The sequence below is a fragment of the Typopeltis vanoorti genome, chromosome 8 (genome assembly GCF_054136105.1).
Source record: "Typopeltis vanoorti isolate ZY-2024b chromosome 8, IOZ_Tvanoo_1.0, whole genome shotgun sequence".
NCBI classification, from domain to species: domain Eukaryota; kingdom Metazoa; phylum Arthropoda; class Arachnida; order Uropygi; family Thelyphonidae; genus Typopeltis; species Typopeltis vanoorti.
Window position 1 is genome coordinate 151,101,168 of NC_143556.1, and position 23,394 is coordinate 151,124,561.

Sequence of the window (23,394 nt, forward strand, 5' to 3'; positions counted from 1 at the left end):
GCAATAATGCAGAGGACCCTGACATGCAGAAATAGGTTATGATTCCATTGTATAAGGCCTTGATCAGGCCTCATATGGATTACTGTGCTCAGATTTGGTTGCTGGGTTTTCAAGGTGACCCTCGTCGCCATGAAACTCCGGGATATGTTGATATGTTGGAAAGGGTCCAGAGAAGATTCACCAAGGTAGTCAGTGGTCTTTGGAAAGTGGAGTATGAGGACAGATTGAGAGAATGTAAGTTGCAGAGCCTCGTGAATAGGAGGAAGAGAGAGAGAGAGAGAGGGTATGATTGAGACAACACCCCCTGAGTTTGTATATCAGGCCAACGTGGAAGAAATTTTTCATAGAATGGGAGAAGGGAATAGGACAAGGGGACATCACTGGAAACTGTATAAGGAGGGTGTGAAAATAGAAGTAGGTTCTTTGCATGGAGGGTGGTTGGTGATTGGAATGCATTGCCTGAGTGTGTTGTGGATGTAGACACATTGAATCAGTTTAAGGCATGGTTGGATGAGCACCGTGTGCAATAGTGTGTGTTGGATGAGCACTATGCAATAGTTTGACCTCCCACGATTAGTCTCTGACTCCATGGAGGTCAAATGTTAATAATAATAATAATAAAAATTCAGAAGGCCTGGTTAGAGGTCAAATTCCAGATGATTGCAGTAGAGTTCTCATAGTACCCATCTATAAAAAAAAAGAAATAAAACTGAATGTGAAAATTACAGAGGAAATTGCCTACTGGGTGTTCTGGTAAGATTTGTGCAAGTAAACTTAAGAAAAAGTAAGAAAAATTGTGGAAGAGAAGCATGGAGAAGAATGAGCTGGATTCAGGCCAGACAGGGATGGATTGTCAGGATCAGAATTTTGCTTTAAGACAAAGAGTTGAAAAATGATAGGAAATATAACAAGGATTTATATGTAAGTTCTGTGGATCTGGGGAAAGGCATATGACAAGGTTCCAAGAGAAAAGCTGCACAAAATTCTAAGTTTAATATGGTGCAAATAGAACATTATATCAATTAAATAGAACTGCTCACTTCTATGTTTAAGAAGTGAGCAGTTTGATTACCATCTTTCTTGTACTTTCAATTCTAAGTACAAGAAAGATGGTTTTGATGTTAAATCAAGTGTTACACAAGTGTGTACATTATCTCCACTGTTATTCATCATCTACATGGATCATATTATGAATAAAAGTGGTGTAAACTGGAAAGTGGTAATATCAAAACCGGAGACGTTAATCTTAGCTCTTTAGTTTAGACCATATTTCTAAATAAATTCGTGCAAGTTTCATGATTTTCTAACTAAATGAAATAACTGCTATAATAAAGTTAGTTGAAAACATTAACTATATCCTGAACAGAACCTATAGAACAAATAAAACATTTCAACTATTTGCACACAATTTTTGGTGAAGACAGCACATTAAATATGGAAATAGGCAGTAGAATTCGGAAAGCTGGTATGATAGGAAGTCAACTGAATAAGTTTATATGGAATAAGAGAAATTAGTCAAACACTAAACTAGCTGTATTCAAAACAGCATTCAACCAATTTTAATTTATCAATCTGAGAGCTGGTTAGAAATAAAACACCTGATCAAATACTGTAGACCACAGATATGAGAGTTGTGAGAAAGATTAGGAGAGTGAACAAATGGCATCAAAGGCAGTATCATATTTAAAAATATTATGATTCATGTCTCCGTGGAGTTAAGACTCATCATGAGAAGCCCACCCTAGAAAACATAAAGCCTATCAATACCACTCCTTGACTCCACTGACCATTCATGCTCTCACCACTATCAGGCAATGCATTCCACAGTTCAACTACCCTCCATGCAAAGAAACCATTCCTTACTCTCTTGCTCATGACTACAACTCCTTCATATACAACTTTCTGATACCTATCAGATATCCAATAAGATCCAATATATATACAAGATTTTGAAACATGGGAAGCCCACCCTAGAAAACACAAAGCCTATCAATACCACTCCTTGACCCCACTGAATATTCATGCTCTCACCACTATCAGGCAAAGCATTCTACGGTTCAACTACCCTCCATGCAAAGAAACCATTCATTACTCTCTTGCTCATGACTTCCTTTTGCAACTTTCAGGGATGACCCCCTTGTCCTCACATGTTCCACCAAGTGAAAGAACTCCCTAGTGTCACTCCTGTGACTATCACTCAACAGTTTAAAAGTCTCAAACATATCACCTCTTCTTCTATCTATCAAACCCAGGTAGATATTTTAAATTTTAAAGGAAATTTTAGTTACATCATTAACTGTAAGCTAGAGAAACAATGATTTGATCACATGTTATTCTACTGGCGTGACCTCTGGTGGAAAAATAAATAAATAAATAATAAAATAATAAAAAATAAAATAAAATTTTTACATCAAGCTAAATTCTATTTTTACAATGACAGGAATAAACATTCTTGTAGATGGTTTTCTTTCAGAAACAATTGGTGTCCTATTTTTAGTATTACAATTCTGATTTTTGATTACAATACTGGATTTTCTACAGTCCTGTTTATAGCTATTCTTGATGAGGAAGGTCGAATATATACCTTCCATATGTTTGGGATTTTTAAACCATCATTGTTGTTCAGATTGGGGTGGTTGCTGATAATCTCACAGGCTTCCTTGAATTTCTGTTCATACCATGTTCTAGTGTGATGTAGACAGCTGGTGGTTTTCCAGTCAATTCTGTGTAAGGTATTCAGGGCATAATCAGAAAGGCCAGCTTCACCATAATTATTATATTTAATGTGTCGTTTATGTTCTTTTTGTCTAACAGGAATAGTGCGTCCTGTTTCTCCTATATATGGTGTGTTGCAAGTACAATAAATCCGGTATACTCCAGGGTGAGCTATTGGAGGGAATGGGTCTTTGGATGAGTTGAGTAAGCTTTTTAATTTTGCAGGAGGTTTAAAGGTGGCTTTGAGGTTGTACTTTTATAGTACTCTGTTTATTTTGTCTGATATTCCTTTAATGTAGGGAATGGCTATAGTTTTACTGTAGTCTGGTTTGTCTTTGTTTTTTATTGTGGTTTTGTAGAGAATTTTGTTTATAGTGTTTTGGCTGTATCCATTTTTTTGCAAGTTATTACTGATAATTTTAAATTCGTCTTTCAGTGCCTGTCCACTGGAACAAATCGTCTGAGCTCTGTTTTTTAGCGTGTTGATGACACCTAGTTTTTGTGTTGGGTGGTGGTAGGAGTTTATGTGTATATATTGTCCCATATGTGTCAGTTTTCAGTAAACAGTGAAGGAAAGATTGCCCGAGGGAAGACGTGTGACAAGTGTATCTATTGAAGCAGCATGACATTTTTATGATTTATACTAATGCCAGGAGTATCCAGAATGAAGGAGATGAATTGGTGGAGGTGATAACATCAGCCTGGCCAAAGATTATTGAGATCTCTGAGATGTGGTTGACAGAAGATGATATAATAGCAGGAATAGGAGTAGCAGGGTACAGCATTTATTCGGCAGGACAGGAAGGGAAAACGAGGTACTGGAGTACTGCCTATGATAAGCAATGACTTATGTCCTCTAAGAGTGGAGGCTTTGGAAGGCAGTGACACTAATGGTTTTGAAAGCATATGGTTTGAGGTAGAGGTGGGAAAGACAGGATATTTAGTGGGGTGTTGCTACAAGCCAAGGAAAACAGAGGGGTGGGGAGCAGTAGATGTTTAGGCAGTTGAGTTTTAGTCTCCTCCCATAAGAATCATTCTTCTTGCACTTACCAAGTGCAAGAAGAATGATTGTTATGGGAGATTTTAACTGCAGTAGTAACAGTTGGGAATGGGAAAATGCATGTAGTAATAAGGGAATGGAATTTCTAGAATTCTTGAGGGACAAATGTCTTAGGCAACATGTAATAGAGGAAACAAGAGGTTCAAGAGTTTTGGGTTTGGGATTTTTTTGACACATGGCATGGTCATAACATCAGAATAGCTGATAATAACTGAGATGACATCTCTCCCCCAAGTTGGAGAGAGTGGCCATGTGATTTTGACTAAGAAGATGAATAGACATACAGGAGTATCAAAGAAAAGGGAACACGTGGAATTATAAGGCGGGTGATTATAATAGTCTTAGATATCAACTTGGGGCAGTTCCAGGGAGGGTGGGATTGGAAGGCCAGGATATCATTAGTGTTTGGGAAATTGTGAAGGAATATTGTTAGCAGCTGTATTGCACGAGTAAAGAAGAGGACACAATTTGGTGTAAAGTGGATGACAAACAATATCAAACAGGAACTGCATGTGAAAAACAGGTTATAGAAGAGATATAAGGAGAAGGATGAGAGTATCTGCATGAAGAATATAAGGCTCAGGACAGGAGAGCAACTAGTATGGTAAGGAAGAAAAAACTGGAATATGAGAAGAGATTGGCACAAAGATCCAAAGAAAATCCTAAGGAATTTTTCAGCTATGTGGCCAGTAGTAGGAGGAGAAATGACTGTGGAAGAATGACATTGTGGGATAAAAATGGGAATACAGTGACTGATGCAGAGGACATAGTTCAATGCTTGGGATCCTCCTTGGATTTTAGTGCTAGTCTCCTCTCATATTCTATTTTTTTTTCTCTCCTTATATGATACTAATCACTTTCCTAGTGTGAGCCTTATATTCTTTATGCAACAGTTCTCCATCTCTTTCTACATCTTCCATAATCTTTATCATCTCCAATTCATATTTAATTTTTCTTGTCTTTCATTTGACTCCAATTCACCTTATCTTCTTCACTTAGGATATACAATCTGTTATTACTGTCAATTTTCTTTTCTTAAAAATCTCTCACGCACAGCTGACCACTTCAAATTCTTTTCTCCACTGTACTGCTGCAAGCTGGTTTCAAACTTTCTGATAGTTGCTTGCCTTGTAATTCTAAATAAATTCCTTCTGCCTTGATATCTCTACATGCATATTCATCCTCCTAGTCAGAACTCTCACCAACTACATGAAATATATCTCAGTCACAATCAGATCCTCTGATACTATGACCAAATCAAAAACTCTTTAGACTTGTTCCATCCATCACCTGCCATCTAAGGCAGTTGCCTCTCAATAAATTCAGAAATTCACTTCCCCTAGTAGTATATGCTGCCTCATCTTCCCAGTTTATATTACTGTAGTTGAAGTCCCCCATAATGACTGATTTTGCACTTGAAAAACTAATCTGCCTAAACATTTCCTGCTCATCACCATCTAACACTGCTTGGAAAGAAGTCAACAGGCACCCACATGGGCAAGGTGCATCATGCCATTTATGAATCACATGTTTGTAGCCGGTATAAATTGAAAGAATATGATGCTCCCAAGTCAATGCAACTGTGTCCAGGTGAAATGGCTGTGAGAAAGGAACTGAAAGCGGTATTGTGATAGGATGCCATGCAGGCTTCTCTGTTTGGCAAATTGTTGACAAATTGGGCCATCTCAAGTGAACAATCAGTGATACTATACTGAGAAGGAAGTGCAGGGAGACAACTGCAAGTGATATCCACAGTGGACAACCCACCACATTCACTGAACATGACCATAATGTGTTACAAAGGATAATATGTAAATACCACCGTTTGTAAGTCGATACATTAAATGAAGTTCTAGGCATCGACTGGAACATAAATCTGCACATAAACATTCAGAACCAAGGCTCACCACATGGGTGTACATAGTAGGACAGCAATATGTAAGTCTCACATTAACATGCAGTATCATCTTCAGTGGTGCAAAGAGTGTGTACATTGGGATGTGGAAGCTTGGAAAGTTGTGTTATGGAGATACAATTCACACATTAGTAAAATATATGGGTAGTGGATTTGGAAAGCAGAAACTTGTTAACATTTCATTTAAAAGCCTGTATATTGTATTCCTTGGGAAATACATCAAGGGGAAGACTGTTGCACAGTACACAAGTAGAAGGGATGAAGGAGGAGGAAAAGAAACTCGTTCTTTGGGTTTCAAGGTGTACTGTGAAAGGATGTCGGGCGGCAATTATACGTGTTCCAATGGGCTTAGTATTGAGTGGGAGAATTATTGATGCTATTTCAGATGAACATTTGTCATGAAAATATTTATAGAATACACAAATTGCAGAGACCAAACGTCTGTGTGAAACTGGATTGGAGTGATATAGTAAGAGATTGGTCATTTATCTAATTGCTCTCATCTATACTGAGTCAAGCATTTTGAGAGAGGTTTCAGGAGACACACTAAAATCGTGAGAGCAGTATTTGATAACCGGGCAGATTTGTGATTTGTATAAGGTTAATAGCTGTTAACCTTATACAAATGTCTTGAGTGAAAGAGAAATCCTAGTTGGCCGAGATGTTAGCATATCTGCTGGACAGCCAAAGGCTGTGGGTTTGAATCATGCATGGGCACGGATGTTTGTGATTGTCTGTGAAAATACTAGTAGTGGTAATGGGATGTAGATGGCATTGGTGTGGATGATTGTGGTTCATTGTAGTTGCTGGACTGAGTGGTGGAGATAGGGTTGTAGAGTAGGTGCCCTCCCTCAATGAGTCTTTGAACTCCTTGGAGGTGTCATTATAATAATAATACTGGGAGAAGGTTCTTTTTTTGTGAGAAATAAGACAGAACTCAGTTTTACTAGCACTGAAATTATTATTTTTATTATTATTACCCCAAGACCTCATGAAGTCAAAGACTCATCTGGGAGGTCCTTTTATCACACACACTCTCAGGCAAGGCATTCCAATCATTCACAACTCTGCATGAAAAAAATCTGCCTCTCACTCCCCTACTCACACCCTCTTTATACAGTTTCCAGGGATGATCTCTGGTTCTCCCCTGATCTCCCACTATTCTCTGTAGAACTTATCCACCATTGATCCTATAACAACCCCTCACCCAAATTGTAGGTCTCTATCATATCTCCCCTCTTCCTCCTGTCCACCAGACTCTGCAAATTACATCTTCTCAATATTTCCTCATACTCAAAATTCCAGAGGTCACAAACTACCTTAGTCAGTTGCCTTTGGAGCCTTTCCAACATCTCTTCATCCTTCTGAAAATCTGGTGACCAAATCTGGGCACAATAGCCCATGTGTGGCCTAATCAAAGCCTTATACAACCGAACAAGAATCTCCCTACTTCTACATGTCAGTGTCCTCCGCATCATTCAGAAGCCTTTGTGTTGTTTTCACAATTTTGGCTATGTGTCCCCTAAATTTTAGATCCTTATCCACTATCACCCCCAGATCTCTTATTTCCTCTACCTCCAACAATATATTCTCACCAACCATAAATTCTGCATCCCATCTTTTTTTTCCAAATTTTAAAATCTTACACTTTGCAACATTGAACTCGCATCCCCATTTCCGTGCCAATCACTCAATTTATTCAAGTCTTCTTGTAAGGCCATAACATCTTCACTACTCTTTATGGTTCGTCCCAACTTTGCATCATCTGAAAACAACTGAATATCATCATCCAAATCTTCGCCAATATCATTAATATGATATTGGCGAAGCAATGTAGCAAAGCAACCCCCATACAAAACTTGTTGATACCTATCAGATAGTTGGTCTCCAATCCAATGCACTAATCTAATATCCAACCCCATCTGCTCGTTTGACTGTCAACTTATCACGAGGTACTCTATCAAAAGCCTTCAAAATCCAAGTATATTACTGTGTATCCTTCTCCTCTGTCATTTATTGTAATAAGTAAGTAGATTACTAAAACATGACTACCCTTTAGCAAATCCATGCTGTCCTTCAAAGATAATACCATTGTAGTCATCCCAACTCTGGATCCTAGTTCTCACAAGCTTCTCCAACAATTTAACCACAACATCTGACACACAGATAGGTCTATAATTTGATGCTTGAATTCGATCACCTCCCTTATTAAGCAGCACAATCTTGCTCTCCTTCCACTCCTTAGTAACTTGACCCAGTGCAAGACTCATATTAAAAAAATATGTCAAGGCAGGTGTCAAATTCCTGGCACATTCCTTCAGAATATGCGGTGATATATTATCAAGTCCCACAGACTTATTTACATCTAGTTTACTCAACTCCCAAAACAACTCTTGCTCACTTATAGTCAGTCTCTCCTCCCCATCATCAACTGCTCTCAAACTCTCCATGAAGTCACATTCACAAGATTGAAAGATCTTTATGAACTGCTCATTAAGTATCTCCACCACACATTCTGCAACAGCTGTCTTTATACCATTTTCTCCAATCAATGTCATCCTTCCATAATCATTCTTTCTTTTGCTGCTTACATATCGAAAGAACTCCCTAGGATTCTTTTTATCTTCATTAGCTAACTGCTGTTCACACCTCTCTTTAGCTACTCTCACCAACCAAGTCACCCTCCTTGCATGGTCTTTGTAGACCTCATGAAATTGGTTATTTCCACTTCTCTTATGCTGCCTCCAAAATGCCCTTTTCTCTGTATCGAATGCTTAATCTCTTTATTCATCCATCTCACACCTACCTTATTTAACCTTCTCACCCTTGGAATACATTTAGACACATCATCTACTAGATAGTTTTTGAAAATCTCCCAAGCTGTATTGATCTTGTTTCCAGCTAACTCCTCATTCCACACTACACCCACAAGCTGTCTCCTGAGCTCATCATAATCACCCCCCCCCTTGTAGTTCCACTACAAAGGGGGGATTATGATCATGAGATAGCCTGAGGGAAGACGTTTGACGAGTGTGTCTAGGAACGGAAGAGAGTTGTTTTTTTCTATTTCATGGTGAATTGGATACATTTGTGCTGTTTGTTCAGGTGGCTCAGGAATGTATTTAGTGTCTTGCGGCCGAATGGCGAAAATATCGATGTATCTGAACCAAATTTTGGGCTTTAGGCACACTGATTTCTTCCATATAAAAGTTAGCTATTGGGGGGGGGGAGTTCATGGCATCCTGTTTTTGAAGGTAAAAATTGTTGTCCCACACAAAATATCCAGAGCAGAGTACGTGGGCAAAGAGAGCCGTAATGTCGTGTGGAAATATGTTCTGTAGGAGCAAGATAGTATCGTTAATTGGGACATTGGTGAAAAGGGAAGTTATGTCAAAGCTGACTAATAAATCTTGGTCGTTGAGTGTAATGTTTTTAATTTTGTTTATGAAATGTTGTGAATTTTTTATGTAGGAAGGAGACCAACCTACCAATTTCTTGAGTGTGGCCGCTAATGTTTTGGCTAAGTGATAATTTGGGCTGTCGATTCCTTCAACAATCTGACGTAGTGGTATGTCTGTTTTTGTGTATTTTTGGCAGGCCATAAAACGTCCACACGTCTTCCCTCGGGCTGTCTCTCCTTCTCAGTCTACTGCAAACGTACACACTCAGGCCAGTACATACACAAAAATTCTTATCACCATCCACCACAAAACTAGGGATCATAAGCACCCTTAAACACAGAGCTCAAGCCAGCACCACCTGCATATGTCTTCACAAGCCAGCACCACCTATTTTAACAACAGAATACGCTTCATCCTATCTATTTTTTCTGGTTGAAGTGTATGACTTTACTTGGTAGCATTGAAGCAACATCCTCTTATCTAAACTGATGACATATTATAATTTTCCTGTAGCAACAGTACATCAAAGCTCTCAGACATTACTCTCAAAATTAGCATCTTCAGCAAACAATACTTCTTTCTGAACTTTAACTATATCAACAGCATATAAATTAAACGACAGTCTCTGAAGAGAATACTGTGCTATGCTGCCTACTATTTTTTTTAATGAAATATCACACCTTCATACAACAGTGCACTGGCTTCTATGAGCTGACCATCCTATTCAGGCAACCAATCAAACATACATTCCCATACTATTAAATTTCGACAAACACTTTTCTTGCAGAATTCTAGAAAAGGGCCTTGAACAAAATCTAGAGAAATCATTACATAAACATCCCCCCCCCACCACACCCACTCATCTAAAACAGCAGCCAGGTTACTGGAATTCTCTCTAAACAAACCCATCCTTCCCTCTAGGAAGATTCATATTCTCGTCAATCCAATCCAGGTTTGTTTTTTTGTCTATAATAAGCCTCTTCAACATATTTACCAACACTGTTAACACACACACACACACACACATGCACACTCATCATTTATGTCCTAAATGAAAGAAAAAAATAAATAAGGTAACACAGAAAAATAACATTTATAAACAGAACCCTTACCCAGATTTAATGAAGGTCTTTTGCAAATTACTCCACCTAGTTCACTGCAGGATACTTTATTGCTACCACTTTTATTCATAACTGCACACCTACCAGAAGATGGACTGTCAGCATCATGAAACCAAGCATCTTTCACTGAGATAAATAAAAATTTAATTATGTTGCTTGTTATAAAATGTATTTCAATTAAAGTAATCTAAAACATAGAACTTTTGTTTAACAAACAAATCAAGAATTACACTTAAAACACTGGCATAAAATCATCTCTTCCAGGAAGTGAAAATATTCAAGCCATAAATATTATTATTAACAACATCTGACCTCCACGGAGTCAGACTCATCATGGGAGGTACATAGCATTGTGTGCAATAGTACCTTAAACTATATAACATGAAGTAGCTATTGTTGTGAAGAGAGGGAGCAGTATATGTATAGTATTAGGGGGGGGGGGGATTTGTTTCTTAATTACACTGCACAGATTTTTATAGCAGTGCTTTTGTATGACAGTCTGGTTGAATATAGGCATTGTATGTGATAGTATGATTTTGAGAGTTCAAATGAGTTGTTTTGATTAACATGGAAATGCCAGTTCACGTTACAAAGAATGGCATCAGTAAAAAGTATACCAGCAATATGAAAGGCCTCAACTCTGAGATAGTTTATCCTTGGGCTTTTCACAGTTGATACACTGTGACAACTGTTGCATGCACATGCCCAAAAATGTTAGATTTATGGAGTGTTAGGTTAAATGAGAAGGAACACATTACAGTGGGTGAGAAGTGCGATGAAAGGTTATGGAATTTCAAAAATGAGAATGGTGTCACCACAAATATTCAGAAAATAGATGGAAGTGTTGGTGACAATAGTAATATAAGTGAAACAGAAGAGTTTACACAAGAGTTAATGAACCTGAAGAGTGAGGTTAAATGTATGAAGGAGGAAATAGAATATTTAAAGAAAGGATTAACTGATGTAAATGAGAAGGAGGTTAACAAGAAGCAAGTATCTAAAGATGATAGGGTGGCTTTATATGGAGATTCAATCATTAAAAGGTATGGTAAATAATAAAGTACATAAGACACTTTCCAGGTGATACAATGAAACAAATATCTGATGCTTTGCATGGAAGAAAGGAACAGGCATCATAATTAATGGTAGACAAACGACTTCGATGGCAAGACAAAAAATATGGAAAGGGATTTGAAGAAATTGTTGGAGGTGGTATAGGATAATAGTGTCATTGTGAGAGTGGTTAGTTTATTGTTCAGATATGATAGTATTGAAAACTAAGAAGGGGAGTAATTCAGAGCAATGCAGTGCAAAAAGATGGGAATAGTAAGAATCTGAATGAAAATCAGTCAGGATCAGGGATAGCCTAAGAGTGGGAAATTATGTTTGCATACTAATGTAAGGGGTATCATGAATAAAGGTGCTAAAGCTTCTAACATTGATCAAGATAGCTGAATTATGTCAGGCAAAGAGTGTTCGATTTGTGAATGTATAGAGTGAATTATGGATGTTAGAATTAAAACTGATGGATTGTATTTGAATGAGTTTGGTGTTGGACATTTGGAGCAACTGTTTGCTAAGAGTACATAGGGTTCATAATGAAATTAGTATCATTAAGGGTCTGAGAGAGGTTAAGAAACAGGTAATGGAAAAACAGGAAGATATTATTATATCACACCTCCAGGTAGTCCAGACTTAGAGAGGGAGGGCATCAACTCTATAACTCTTCGTCTCACTACTCCATCATCTAACACCATCTACTGCCAACTACCACCACTAGTGCTTTCACAGATAATCGCAAACATCCATGCCCACAGCAGGAGTCGAACCAGCAGCCTTTTGGCTGGAGAGCGGATACACTAACCACTCGGCCAACTAGGCGGACTATGACAGTACAGAGAAATGCTGTGCAAAAAGATGGGAATGGTAAGAATCTGAATGAAAATCAGTCAGGATCATGGATAGCCTAAGAGTAGGAAATTATGGTTGTATACTAATGTAAAGGGTATCATGAATAAAGGTGCTAAAGCTTAAAACATTAATCAAGTCAGAATTATTATTATTCCTGATACCTCCAAGGAGTCCGAGACTTATCGCGGGAAGACACCTACAACTGTCTCAACCACTACACCGAACCTCTATTACGAATCATCTCCATCAACACCATCTACCGCCCACCTCCACACCACAACTAGTATTTTTTGTCTGTAAATTGCATGTGTTCTGAAGGGCCAATTTGTCTGTATGTGGGATGAAAAACCTGATGATGATTATGATGAATGATTATGAGATGGATGATTATGAGAATGCCCAAATATAATTGGCATAAGTGAAACCTGGCTGTCTAAGGATGGTATACTGTCAGGACTAGAAATAGCAGGATATAGAATTTTCTGAAAGCAGTATAGAAGAGAGAAAGGGAAACTATTAATGATAGCAGAGGAAATGTAACTTCAAGGAAAACAGTACATCTGAAGATTCTGAAGTTATTTGATGTGAAGTTAAGATCAATAGAACATATCTAATAGGATGTCACATTATGGGCCATGGAATGTGGAGAGCACTAACTGAAATGTTCAGACAAATTAGTTGGGCAAGTGAAAGGAGGGTCATCCTAAAGAGAGATTTTAATTATAGGAATGTGAATTAGAAAGAATTACCATACACTAACAAGGAGAGGTAATTTGTCAAATTTCTGCAGGATAACTATCTTAATTAGTATGTGATGGAACAACACAAGGTTTTGAAGTGCTAGATTTGGTGATATTCTCACAGGATATGGTTGTGAATAACATATCAGTACTGCCGCTTGTTGGTAAGAATGATCATGAGGTATTGGTTTAAAACATACTCAAACAGGAAAGGTTGTTATCAAGAAGGTATACATGTGGAACTATAAGATGGATGATTATAAGAAGCTCTATAGTCAACTAGCATCCAAACATTGGTTGATGAGTTATGCAAAAAATGTTAGCAGTGCATGGCAAATGATAAGGCAGTATCTGACATGCAATGCATAACTGCATACCAAGGATTACGCAAATAAATAGAAGAATGGGATAGTGAACAGTGAAATCAAGCAAGCAGTGTGCCAAAAATTATGTAGGAGGTACAAAACAGTTTGTAGTGAACAGATGCATGAAGAATATAGACTGCAGGACAGATACATGCCAAGCATGGGCAAAAAAGAAAAAGCACAATATGAGAGGGGATTGGCCAGTCAGGTCAAAGATAATCTCAGGGAATTTTTCTGTTATTTGGCAAGCAAGAGAAAAAATAATTATTATTATTATTGCATGGGAACCTCAATGGAATTCTAAGACTCATCGTGTACCTCTTCTTGAAACCGTAGACAAAGCACTCTACAACAGACTCAGGCAACCCACTCTGTTCAATCACCACTCTCCAAAAAATAAGTAAGTAGATTACTAAAACATGACCACCCTTTAGCAAATCCATGCTGTCCTTCAAAGATAATACCATTGTAGTCATCCCAACTCTGGATCCTAGTTCTCACAAGCTTCTCCAACAATTTAACCACAACATCTGACACACAGATAGGCCTATAATTTGATGCTTGAATTCGATCACCTCCCTTATTAAGCAGCACAATCTTGCTCTCCTTCCACTCCTTAGTAATTTGACCCAGTGCAAGACTCATATTAAAAAAATATGTCAAGGCAGGTGTCAACTTCCTGGCACATTCCTTCAGAATACGCGGTGATATATTATCAAGTCCCACAGACTTATTTACATCTAGTTTACTCAACTCCCGAAACAACTCTTGCTCACTTATAGTCAGTCTCTCCTCCCCATCATCAACTGCTCTCAAACTCTCCATGAAGTCACATTCACAAGATTGAAAGATCTTTATGAACTGCTCATTAAGTATCTCCACCACACATTCTGCAACAGCTGTCTTTATACCATTTCCTCCAATCAATGTCATCCTTCCATAATCATTCTTTCTTTTGCTGGCTACATATCGAAAGAACTCCGTAGGATTCTTTTTAGCTTCATTAGCTAACTGCTGTTCATACCTCTCTTTAGCTACTCTCACCAACCAAGTCACTCTCCTTGCCTGGTCTTTGTAGAACTCATGAAATTGGTTACTTCCACTTCTCTTACGCTGCCTCTACAATGCCCTTTTTCTCTGTATTGCATGCTTAATCTCTTTATTCATCCATCTCACACCTAACTTATTTAACCTTCTCACCGCGGTATACATTTAGACATTGCATCCACTAAATATTTTTTGAAAATCCCCCAAGCTGCATTGATATCTTTTCCAGCTAACTCCTCATTCCATGCTATACCTGCAAGCTGTCTCCTGAACTCTTCATAATCACCCCCCTTGTAGTTCCACATATACCCTTTTTTCACAGGGGTCCTTGCACTGCTGGCAACCACCCAAGTAATCACCTCATGGTCACTTTCACCAATTGGTGGATGATTTGATACCTCGTTGATAATTACATCCTCCGATGAGATGACCAAATCCAAGACCCTTAATCCTCTTGTGCCCTCTGTTACATACTGTCTGAGGTAGTTATCCCTCAAAAACTCAAGAAACTCATTTTCTTTACTTCCAGTTGCTATCTCTTCATTCCAGTCTATATTGCCATAATTAAAATCACCCATAATGATCACCCTTTTCTTATTTGCTTGGCTTATTTGACTATACATTTCACTATCACCACCATCCACATTACCAGGTCTATAACAACATCCCACCAAGTATTTGATTCTATTCACCTCTATCTCACACCATACTGCCTCAAAACCACTGGCCCCATTTCCCTCTTGCATCTCTACCTTGTATGGACATAACTCTTTCTCTATCATCAATGCTAGTCCCAAGCCCTCATTTTATCCTGGCTTGGGACCAGCATATAGCTGATGACTAAGACCTATGGCCAGGATGTCAGGTTGATACTGGTGGGTAGTTATGGTAGCACAGCAGCCATAGCAAATGATATAGTGATATTATATGATGAACAATTCTTCAGTATGCATCATACTTGTGTGAATGATGCTATGCAGCATATAGAAGGAAGGCAAGTATTAGGAGAATTTGAGGTAAAAGAAGGGATGCTTAAGGGCCAAAGCTGTATAACTGAGAGGATTCTTTTAGACAGCCTTTAAAGCAGTGTTTCTCTGCGTATCCCTTCTTAAATATTCATTATTACCAAGTATCCCTTATCAAAATAATAAATTAATAAATAAAGTATATTTCATTGTAAAAATCTATTTTATTTGAATTTATATGTTCATGTAAACAAAAATATATGATTTATTTTTAAAAGAAAAAAATTTGGTATAGGTTCCATTTCATTTCCCATCCATGAAAATCCACATTTCAAGTAATTCATATGACACTTACGAAAATTTTTCATCTGCTTCCTAGTTTGTTCTTTAGAGATGTCAGAAGACACACCCTTATCAATTTCATTTGATCCAGATACAATATCAACATTTTCTTGTTGCTTGCAGCTACTTGTATTTGCTATATTGCTCTCTTTTGAGCGTTTTATAAATCCAGTCTTCAATCAATGATCCATACTTAAGAATTTGAAAATCATATGCACTTCTTCATAGATGCTCAATGAAGAAATGCATATGACTGGTGCGATATTAAGAAAAGATCACACGAACCAAAAACAAAGGCAAGCCAACAGTTGAGTTGAAATGCTAATTCTCTTCAACCGAATTCTAAAATATCTGAAACACATTCAATATATATTTCTTAGTTTTAACACATTCATGACATGTTGCACCGGCAACATATGGTTTTGCTCGAGTCTATACAGCAGTTTCTGTTGAAGGGGAGATGTGAATCATTAGTTAGTACCGTTTTTATCCCAGTTATCTCTAAATGCACAAATGTCTCAGTACCTTATTCAGTGGTAATAAAACTACTTGTTTTTTTTGCGTCTTTAGTATAGTGACACTGTTGGGGAGGGCAGGGTGTTTAACACAGCAAGGGAGTTACTATTGCCAGGCCGTGGACGTCACAGCAATAGTAACTCGCATTTTTAGTAGGAGAATTCACACATAAAACACAATTTATTGAAAAATATATACATTTAAAATAATTATTTTTTCTTAATAATGATTCCATGCGTTAATGATGCATTGCCGAAAATTGCCAAGTACCCCCCAAAGACCTTTTGCATACCCCCGGAGGTACGCATACACACTTTGAGAAACACTGCTTTAAAGGAATGCAGAGAACCGACCAGGGTTTCTGACCTAATATCCAATCCTCACCTTCTCATAGCGCACCCTGTTAGGTACCTACCCAGATACTGAACAAACTAGAATGGGCTGGCAATTTGGGATTTAGCCAAACAAAATGCATTCTTACTGGCTTAAACCAAAATATAAAATGATGGTACAACATGAGAATTTCATACCAGCCAAGGCATCACCCAGTTAAACAAAGCCCCCCCATTGTTTTCACCAGAAAACCAGGGCAAAAAGTCAGCTACTTGAACAAATCTTAAAACACGCCCCAACTTAACACCACCAGAACTCAAAATCTATCAACATAAGAAGCCTGGATGGCAAAGAAATGGAGCCAGCTGAGGAATTAGATCCAGTTTCATTCACCCCTATTATGTCGATCTGGAACAAGTACCAGATCGACATAATAGGGGTAAATGAAACAAAAAGATAAAATGTGAGATCTTTTTGAGCAATAAATACAAAATGTTATATTCAGGCAATGACAATCAAGGAAAAGAAGGAGTAGCCATAGTATTCACAGGGCTGGTATGAGAGTATCTGATGCCCATAGGCAAAGAAAATTTAGGCACCCCTATACATTGTCTCTCTCTCTATATATATATTTTGTCATACTCACACAAGCCCACGTACACCTACACATGTGGAAATTTTAAAAATTAATAATCGCCCCTAGGCGATTGCCTAGGTTTCACTTAATGATAAAACCGGCCCCGAGTATTCAACACTAAATACAAGACTAATCTTCTTCAATAACAGGCAGTCTCAAGTAGAGTGATGTGGGCAAATAGCAGAATGGGGAACTGGACAATGAGACTTATTGTGTCTATGGTCCCACAGAAGGTTCTATTAAGGTAGAAATGGAGGAATTTTTTGAGGCTCTAGAAAAAGCAACTGACACAATGAAAAAAGAAAAGTTGGATACCAGTGTGTACAGAGGATTTGAAATTGTAAGTGATCTTTATTTAGTTTTGAGCAGAATAAAATTGAATTGCATATTGAAAAGAAGAAAATAAGAAAGTTCTAAAGTGAATAAAATTTGAGCAGCTCTCAGATATGAACTGTAGACTAAAATACACAAACAGTATTCAAGAAAAAATGAGAGTTTGCGAACAGGAAACAAAACTTTCAGATATAGTGGCAAGCATTGAAGAAAACACCAATTCATTCAGCCAGAGAGGCATGTGGTGAAGTCGTCTGCAAGGATAGAAAAATCAGAACTCCATGGTGGACACAGGAAGTTAAAGAGGCAGTGAAGGAAAAGAAGAAAGCATATCGTTGTGCTCTTAAAGAATACAGAGACAAATGTAAGAAAGCTGAACACTGTGTAAAACTAGAGTTTTACACAATGCAGTCAGGAATACATATCCATACTTGAAATAGAAAAAGTCATTGAAGGCCTGAAATGTGGAAAGGCAGCAGGAGTAGATGACATTCGACCAGAAATGCTGAAGTATGGTGGTATAAAAGTCTTACAGTGGCTGCACTTCATAGTTCAGAAAGCCTGGACAGAGGGACGAATTTCCGTTGATTGGAGTAGCGCTGTCATAGTACCCATATATAAAAAGGGAAATAAAACGGAATGTGAGAATCACAGAGGTATTTCCCTACTAAGTGTTCCTGGCAAGATCTATGCAAGTATACTTGAGAAACGGTTGAGAAGAATTGTGGAAGAAAAGCTTGGTGAAGAACAAGCTGGATTCAGGCCAAATAGAAGCTGTTAGGATCAGATCTTCACTTTATGACAAATAGTCGAGAAAGCATGGGAATATAACAAAGATCTGTATTTAAGTTTTGTCGATTTGGAAAAGGCATATGACAAGGTGCCAAGAGAGAAGCTATTCAATACGCTGCAGTTATATGGTGTCAATGGGGCATTATATCAAGCAATACTTAGTCTTTATTTGAGTTGTGAGTCAGCAGTTAGAATTGAAGGAAGTACAGGAAGATGGTTTAATGTTAAATCTGGCGTGAGACAAGGATGTACATTATCCCCTCTGTTACTCATTATTTCTTTCAGCTCTTTGCTTTATGCAGATGGTGTTATACTTCTAAATAAATCCAGTACAAGTCTGCAAGATTCCCTGACTAAATTGAATAACTGTTGTAACAGATATAGTATGAAGGGCAGCAATAACAAAACAATGAAAATAGGCCGAAGCACTGAAAATATCAGCTACATTGTGAATGGAGAACCAATAGAACAAGTGAAACATTTCAGCTACTTAAGCACGATTTTTAGTGAAGATGGTAAATTAAATATGGAAATAGACAACATAATCAACAAAGCTAGTATGGTAGGAAGTCAACTGAATAACTTTATATGGAATAAGAGAGAAATTAGCCAAAACACTAAATTATTATTATTATGTGACACCTCCAGGGAGTCCAAAGATTCATCGAGAGAGTGTGCCAACAGCATTGAACGATTAACCCCTTCCAACTACTAACCATGCTCAAACTTGCTTAACTTTTTTGCAAGCCATTAGTAGCAGACACTCTACCAATCGACCAAATTAGCTGTATACAAGACGGTATTCAAACCAATTTTAACTTGTGGATCTGAGAGCTCGGTCAGAAGTAAAACACTTGACCAAAGACTAGAGACTGCAGATGTGAGAATCCTGAGAAAGATTAGGGGCATGAACAGAGGGCATCAATGACAATATCATTTTAAAAACATGGATTATTAGGAAATAACTTGACATTGTCAGCATCCAAGAACGTGTTAGCAGAGCTAATCTCAGGTGGTATGGTCACTTAAACAGAATGGGAGAGGAAAGATTAGCAAAACTAGTGTTCTCTGCCAGGCTGGCAGGAAAATACCCAGAGGAAGATATAGGTGGATTGATAGTAAAAAGTGCCTTAGAAGATAGAAATAAGATCTGTTAATGTTGGAGTCTTAACAGGTAACAGACTGATTTGGAGGAAACTTGCAGATAGAAAGTTAGTAATGATGTAAATTTTTCATGTAGTACTATCATATCCTGTACACCCCTTGAGGGTACATGGCAGGAATTTGATGAAGGTGAAAGAAACAAGTGTATCAAGTGTTGCTTGAGTTAGATGTTAATAAGGCTGTGAGATTATTATTATTATTATTCAGGCCTCCATGGAGTCAAAAGACTCATCATGGGAGGTCCTTCCTAAGAACATAAAGTCTTTCAAGAGTCATCGAGGGGAGGTTCCCCCTAAGAAACACAAAGTCTATCATACCACTCCTTAAACTCATTGGCCGTTCTCACCCTCACCACTCTATCAGGCAATGCATTCCACAGCTCAACCACCTTCCATGCAAAGAAACCACTCCTCACCATCTTGCTCAAAGTTTCCTTTCGTACCTTCCAGGGATGGCCTCTTGTCATCACTCCTTTCCGCTGTTCAACCAAGCGAAAGAACTCCCCAGTGTCAATCCTGTAACCACCTCTCAACAGTTTAAAAGTCTCAATCATATCACCTCTCCTTCTTCTATCTGCCAAACTCTGCAGTCCACATTCCCTCAGCCGATTCTCATAACTATCCTTGTACAGTCCTGAGACCATCTTTGTCAGCCGTCTTTGTATCTTTTCCACAGTTAATTTATCCCCTTCAAATCCTGGGGACCAAATCTGAGAACAATAATCCAAGTGTGATCTGATCAGAGACTTATACAGTGGAATGATAACCCTCTTATCTCTGCAGGTCAGTGTCCTTCTCATAATTGCAGCAATCCTCTGTGTTACCTTCACCACCTTTGCATATGTCCCCTAAACTTCAGGTTTCTATCAATCATCAACCCCAGATCTCTTGTCTCCCCTACTTCCTCCAGTATAACTCCTCCCATAGAGTATGCAGCATCCCATCGATGTTTCCCAAACCTCAAGACCTTACATTTTGCTGCATTAAACTGACATCCCCTATTCATTTGCCCATCTATCTAGCTTATTCAAATCCTCTTGCAGGGCTACCACATCTGCACTATTACTAATAATCCTTCCCAGCTTTGCATCATCCGCAAACAACTGAATATCCCCTTGCAATCCACTGGTTATGTCATTGATATAAAGGTTAAACAATATAGGTCCTAGTACTGAGCCCTGTGGGACCCCACTTGTAACCTTCTGTCTCCTTGAAACTGCTCTACCATAAACAACTCTCTGATACCTATCAGACAGCCAATCCTGAATCCAGTTGACCAATCTGATGTGGCACCCTGTCAAATGCCTTCGCTAAGCCTAAGAAAATTGCAGTATATGCCTTTCCCTCATCTAATGTTCTTGTAACTTTATTATAAAAGGCTAGCATATTGCTAAAACAAGAGCGGCCTTTCACCAATCCATATTGACTCTCACAGATAACATTACCCTCATCTGCCCAGTGCTGTATACGGTCCCTCACTACTTTCTCCAGGATCTTAACTACTGATGACACACAGACTGGTCTATAATTAGACACTTCCAGTCTGTTACCACCCTTATGCAATGGCACTATCTTACCTTCCTTCCATTCCCTGGGCACCTTTGCCGAAGCCAGACTTATTGAAAAGCCAGGTTAAAGGCACTGTCAGTTCCCTAGCACATTCTCTCAAAACTTGTGGTGAAATACCATCCATTCTCAAAGCTTTATTGACATCCAGAGTTCTCAGTATTTTTCCTCTCTCTGTCTGATTGTTTGACAGATCACAACCATACATTTTTAAATAATGATTAGGGGCAGGAATTTGATGATGAAGGTGAAAGAAACAGGTGTATCAAGTGTTGCTTGAGTTAGATGTTTATAAGGCTGTGGGAATGTTTGACAGATTACAACCATATATTTTTAAATAATGTGCAAAACAGTTAGTCATGCGATTGGCCTGATTATATAATGAAAGTGTTGTTGTAGTGGGGAAGTTTCCTAAGGAATTTTAAATATGGCAAAATAGTACCTCTCCACAAGCATAGTTCTAAGACAGAAGTTTCGAATTATAGAATGATCTGTATATCTATAGCTGAAGTGTTGAAGAAATTGGTTAGGAATAGAATACAGGATTAGGTTGGTAGACATAATGAATCTTTAGGATGGTAAATACGGGACTGTGAAGGACAGGTCTTGTTTCAGCACATTCTGCGTGCGTTGAATAAAGGAGATTAATATATATACAGCAATTTTCTTGGACTATGCAAAGGCATTTGATAGATTGCCACATGTGAGACTGCAAAAGCTGCAGAATGCAGGATTGGATAACAGATCAATTATAAATCAAAGATGCCAAGAAATTATATTCTTGGTTTAATCCTTTATCCAAGTTTAAGCAAACAAAGTTTGCACCTAAAGTAACTTCAGGACTGGGCACCAGTCTGGGTAGTGACTCTTCCCATAATTCACAGCATCATACATATCCATAAGGAGATGTGCTTTACATTATGGGATACTAAGGCAAGTGAAGTGGTCATTAGCCTCTAACTTTAACTTCTTATCTACTAAAACTCCAAGATCCATGGCCTGATCACTTCCTTCTAGCATACTCCACCATTATAATATGACATTCAATATTTCATCACCTCAAAGTACATGATTGCATTTACAAACCTTGAACTGATAGCTATTTGTTCCAGCCTATTCAAATCATTCTGCAAGTACTGCATATCATTATCCTGCCTAGCTTGCCATATCAGCAAAACAGCTGTGTGTGTATGCATGCACATATCAAATCCTTCTTAATGTCATTAATGTATGAATTGAATTACAATGGACTAAGGACAATCTTTGTGGTACACCACTGGTTACATGACCTTCCCTTAATAAATTCATGCTGTTCATTGCAAAATCAAGATTCTTCTCTGGCCACCTATTTCTGTATGTGAACCCTGACCAACTTTTTGAAAATCTTCACCACTCCAGAAATACTGATAGGTCAATAACTGGTTACATTAGTCTTTGCACCATGTTCCTGCAAAGGGGTTACCATACACTCCTGTAGAATCTTTCCTGTTCTGACACTCAAATTATATAGTTGGTTAAAGGAATCCAGTTCAGCTAAATATTCCTTTTATTATTGCGATCATTGAGATGTGGTTGACAGAAGGGATTATAACAACAGCAATAGAAGTCGCTGGGTATAGCATTTTTTGTCAGGATAGGAGGGGAAAGCGTGGTGGTGGGGTACTGCTTATGATAAGTGATGACCTATGTCCTCTAAGAGTGGAGAATTTGGAAGGAAGTGAGACAAATGATTTTGAGAGCGTATGTTGTGAGATAGAGGTAGGCAAGACAGGATATTTAGTGGGGTGTTGCTACAGACCCAGGAGCACAGAGGATGGGGACCAGGAGATGTTTAGACAGCTAAGTTTGGCAAGTGCAAGAAGAATGATTGTTATGGGAGATTTTAACTTCAGTAGTATAAATTGGAGAGAGGAAGATGCATGTAACAATAGGGGAATGGAATTTCTAGAATTGTTGAGGGACAAATGTCTTAGGCAACATGTAACAGAGGGAACAAGAGGTTCAAAAGTTTTGGATTTGGTTATAGCATCAGAAGAGTTGATAATGACTGAGTTGACGTCTCTCCCACCAGTTGGAGAGAGTGACCATATGGTGTTGACTTGGAAAATTAATAGACATGCAGGAGTATCAAAGAGACGGGAACTTATGTGGAATTATAAGGCAGGTGATTATAATAGTCTTAGACGTCAACTTCGAGAAGTTTCATGGAGGGAGGAATTGGAAGGCCGGGATATCACCAGTGCGTGGGAAATTGTGAAAGAATATTTGTTAACAGCAATGGTAAGTTGTATACTACGAGTGAAGAAGAGGACGCAATTTGGAGTAAAGTGGATGACAAACAATATTAAACAGGAATTGCATGCGAAAAAGAGGCTATGGAAGAGATATAAGTAGACAGGTGAAGAGATGCATGAGGAATATAAGACACAGGCCAGAAGAGTGACTAGTGTGGTAAGGAAAGTGAAACTGGAA

The 23,394-nt window shown here is 38.2% G+C and overlaps 1 protein-coding gene across 1 annotated transcript in view; it reads right to left on the bottom strand.

Annotated features, from left to right (window-relative positions):
• LOC150104429 (uncharacterized) overlaps positions 1 to 23,394 on the bottom strand; it is a 137,472-nt gene that overhangs the window by 108,250 nt on the left and 5,828 nt on the right. The window contains exon 2 of the mRNA XM_090396481.1: positions 10,204 to 10,338. Coding sequence (XP_090252607.1) covers positions 10,204 to 10,338 — 135 coding nt within the window. The remainder of the gene's footprint in view (positions 1 to 10,203; positions 10,339 to 23,394) is intronic.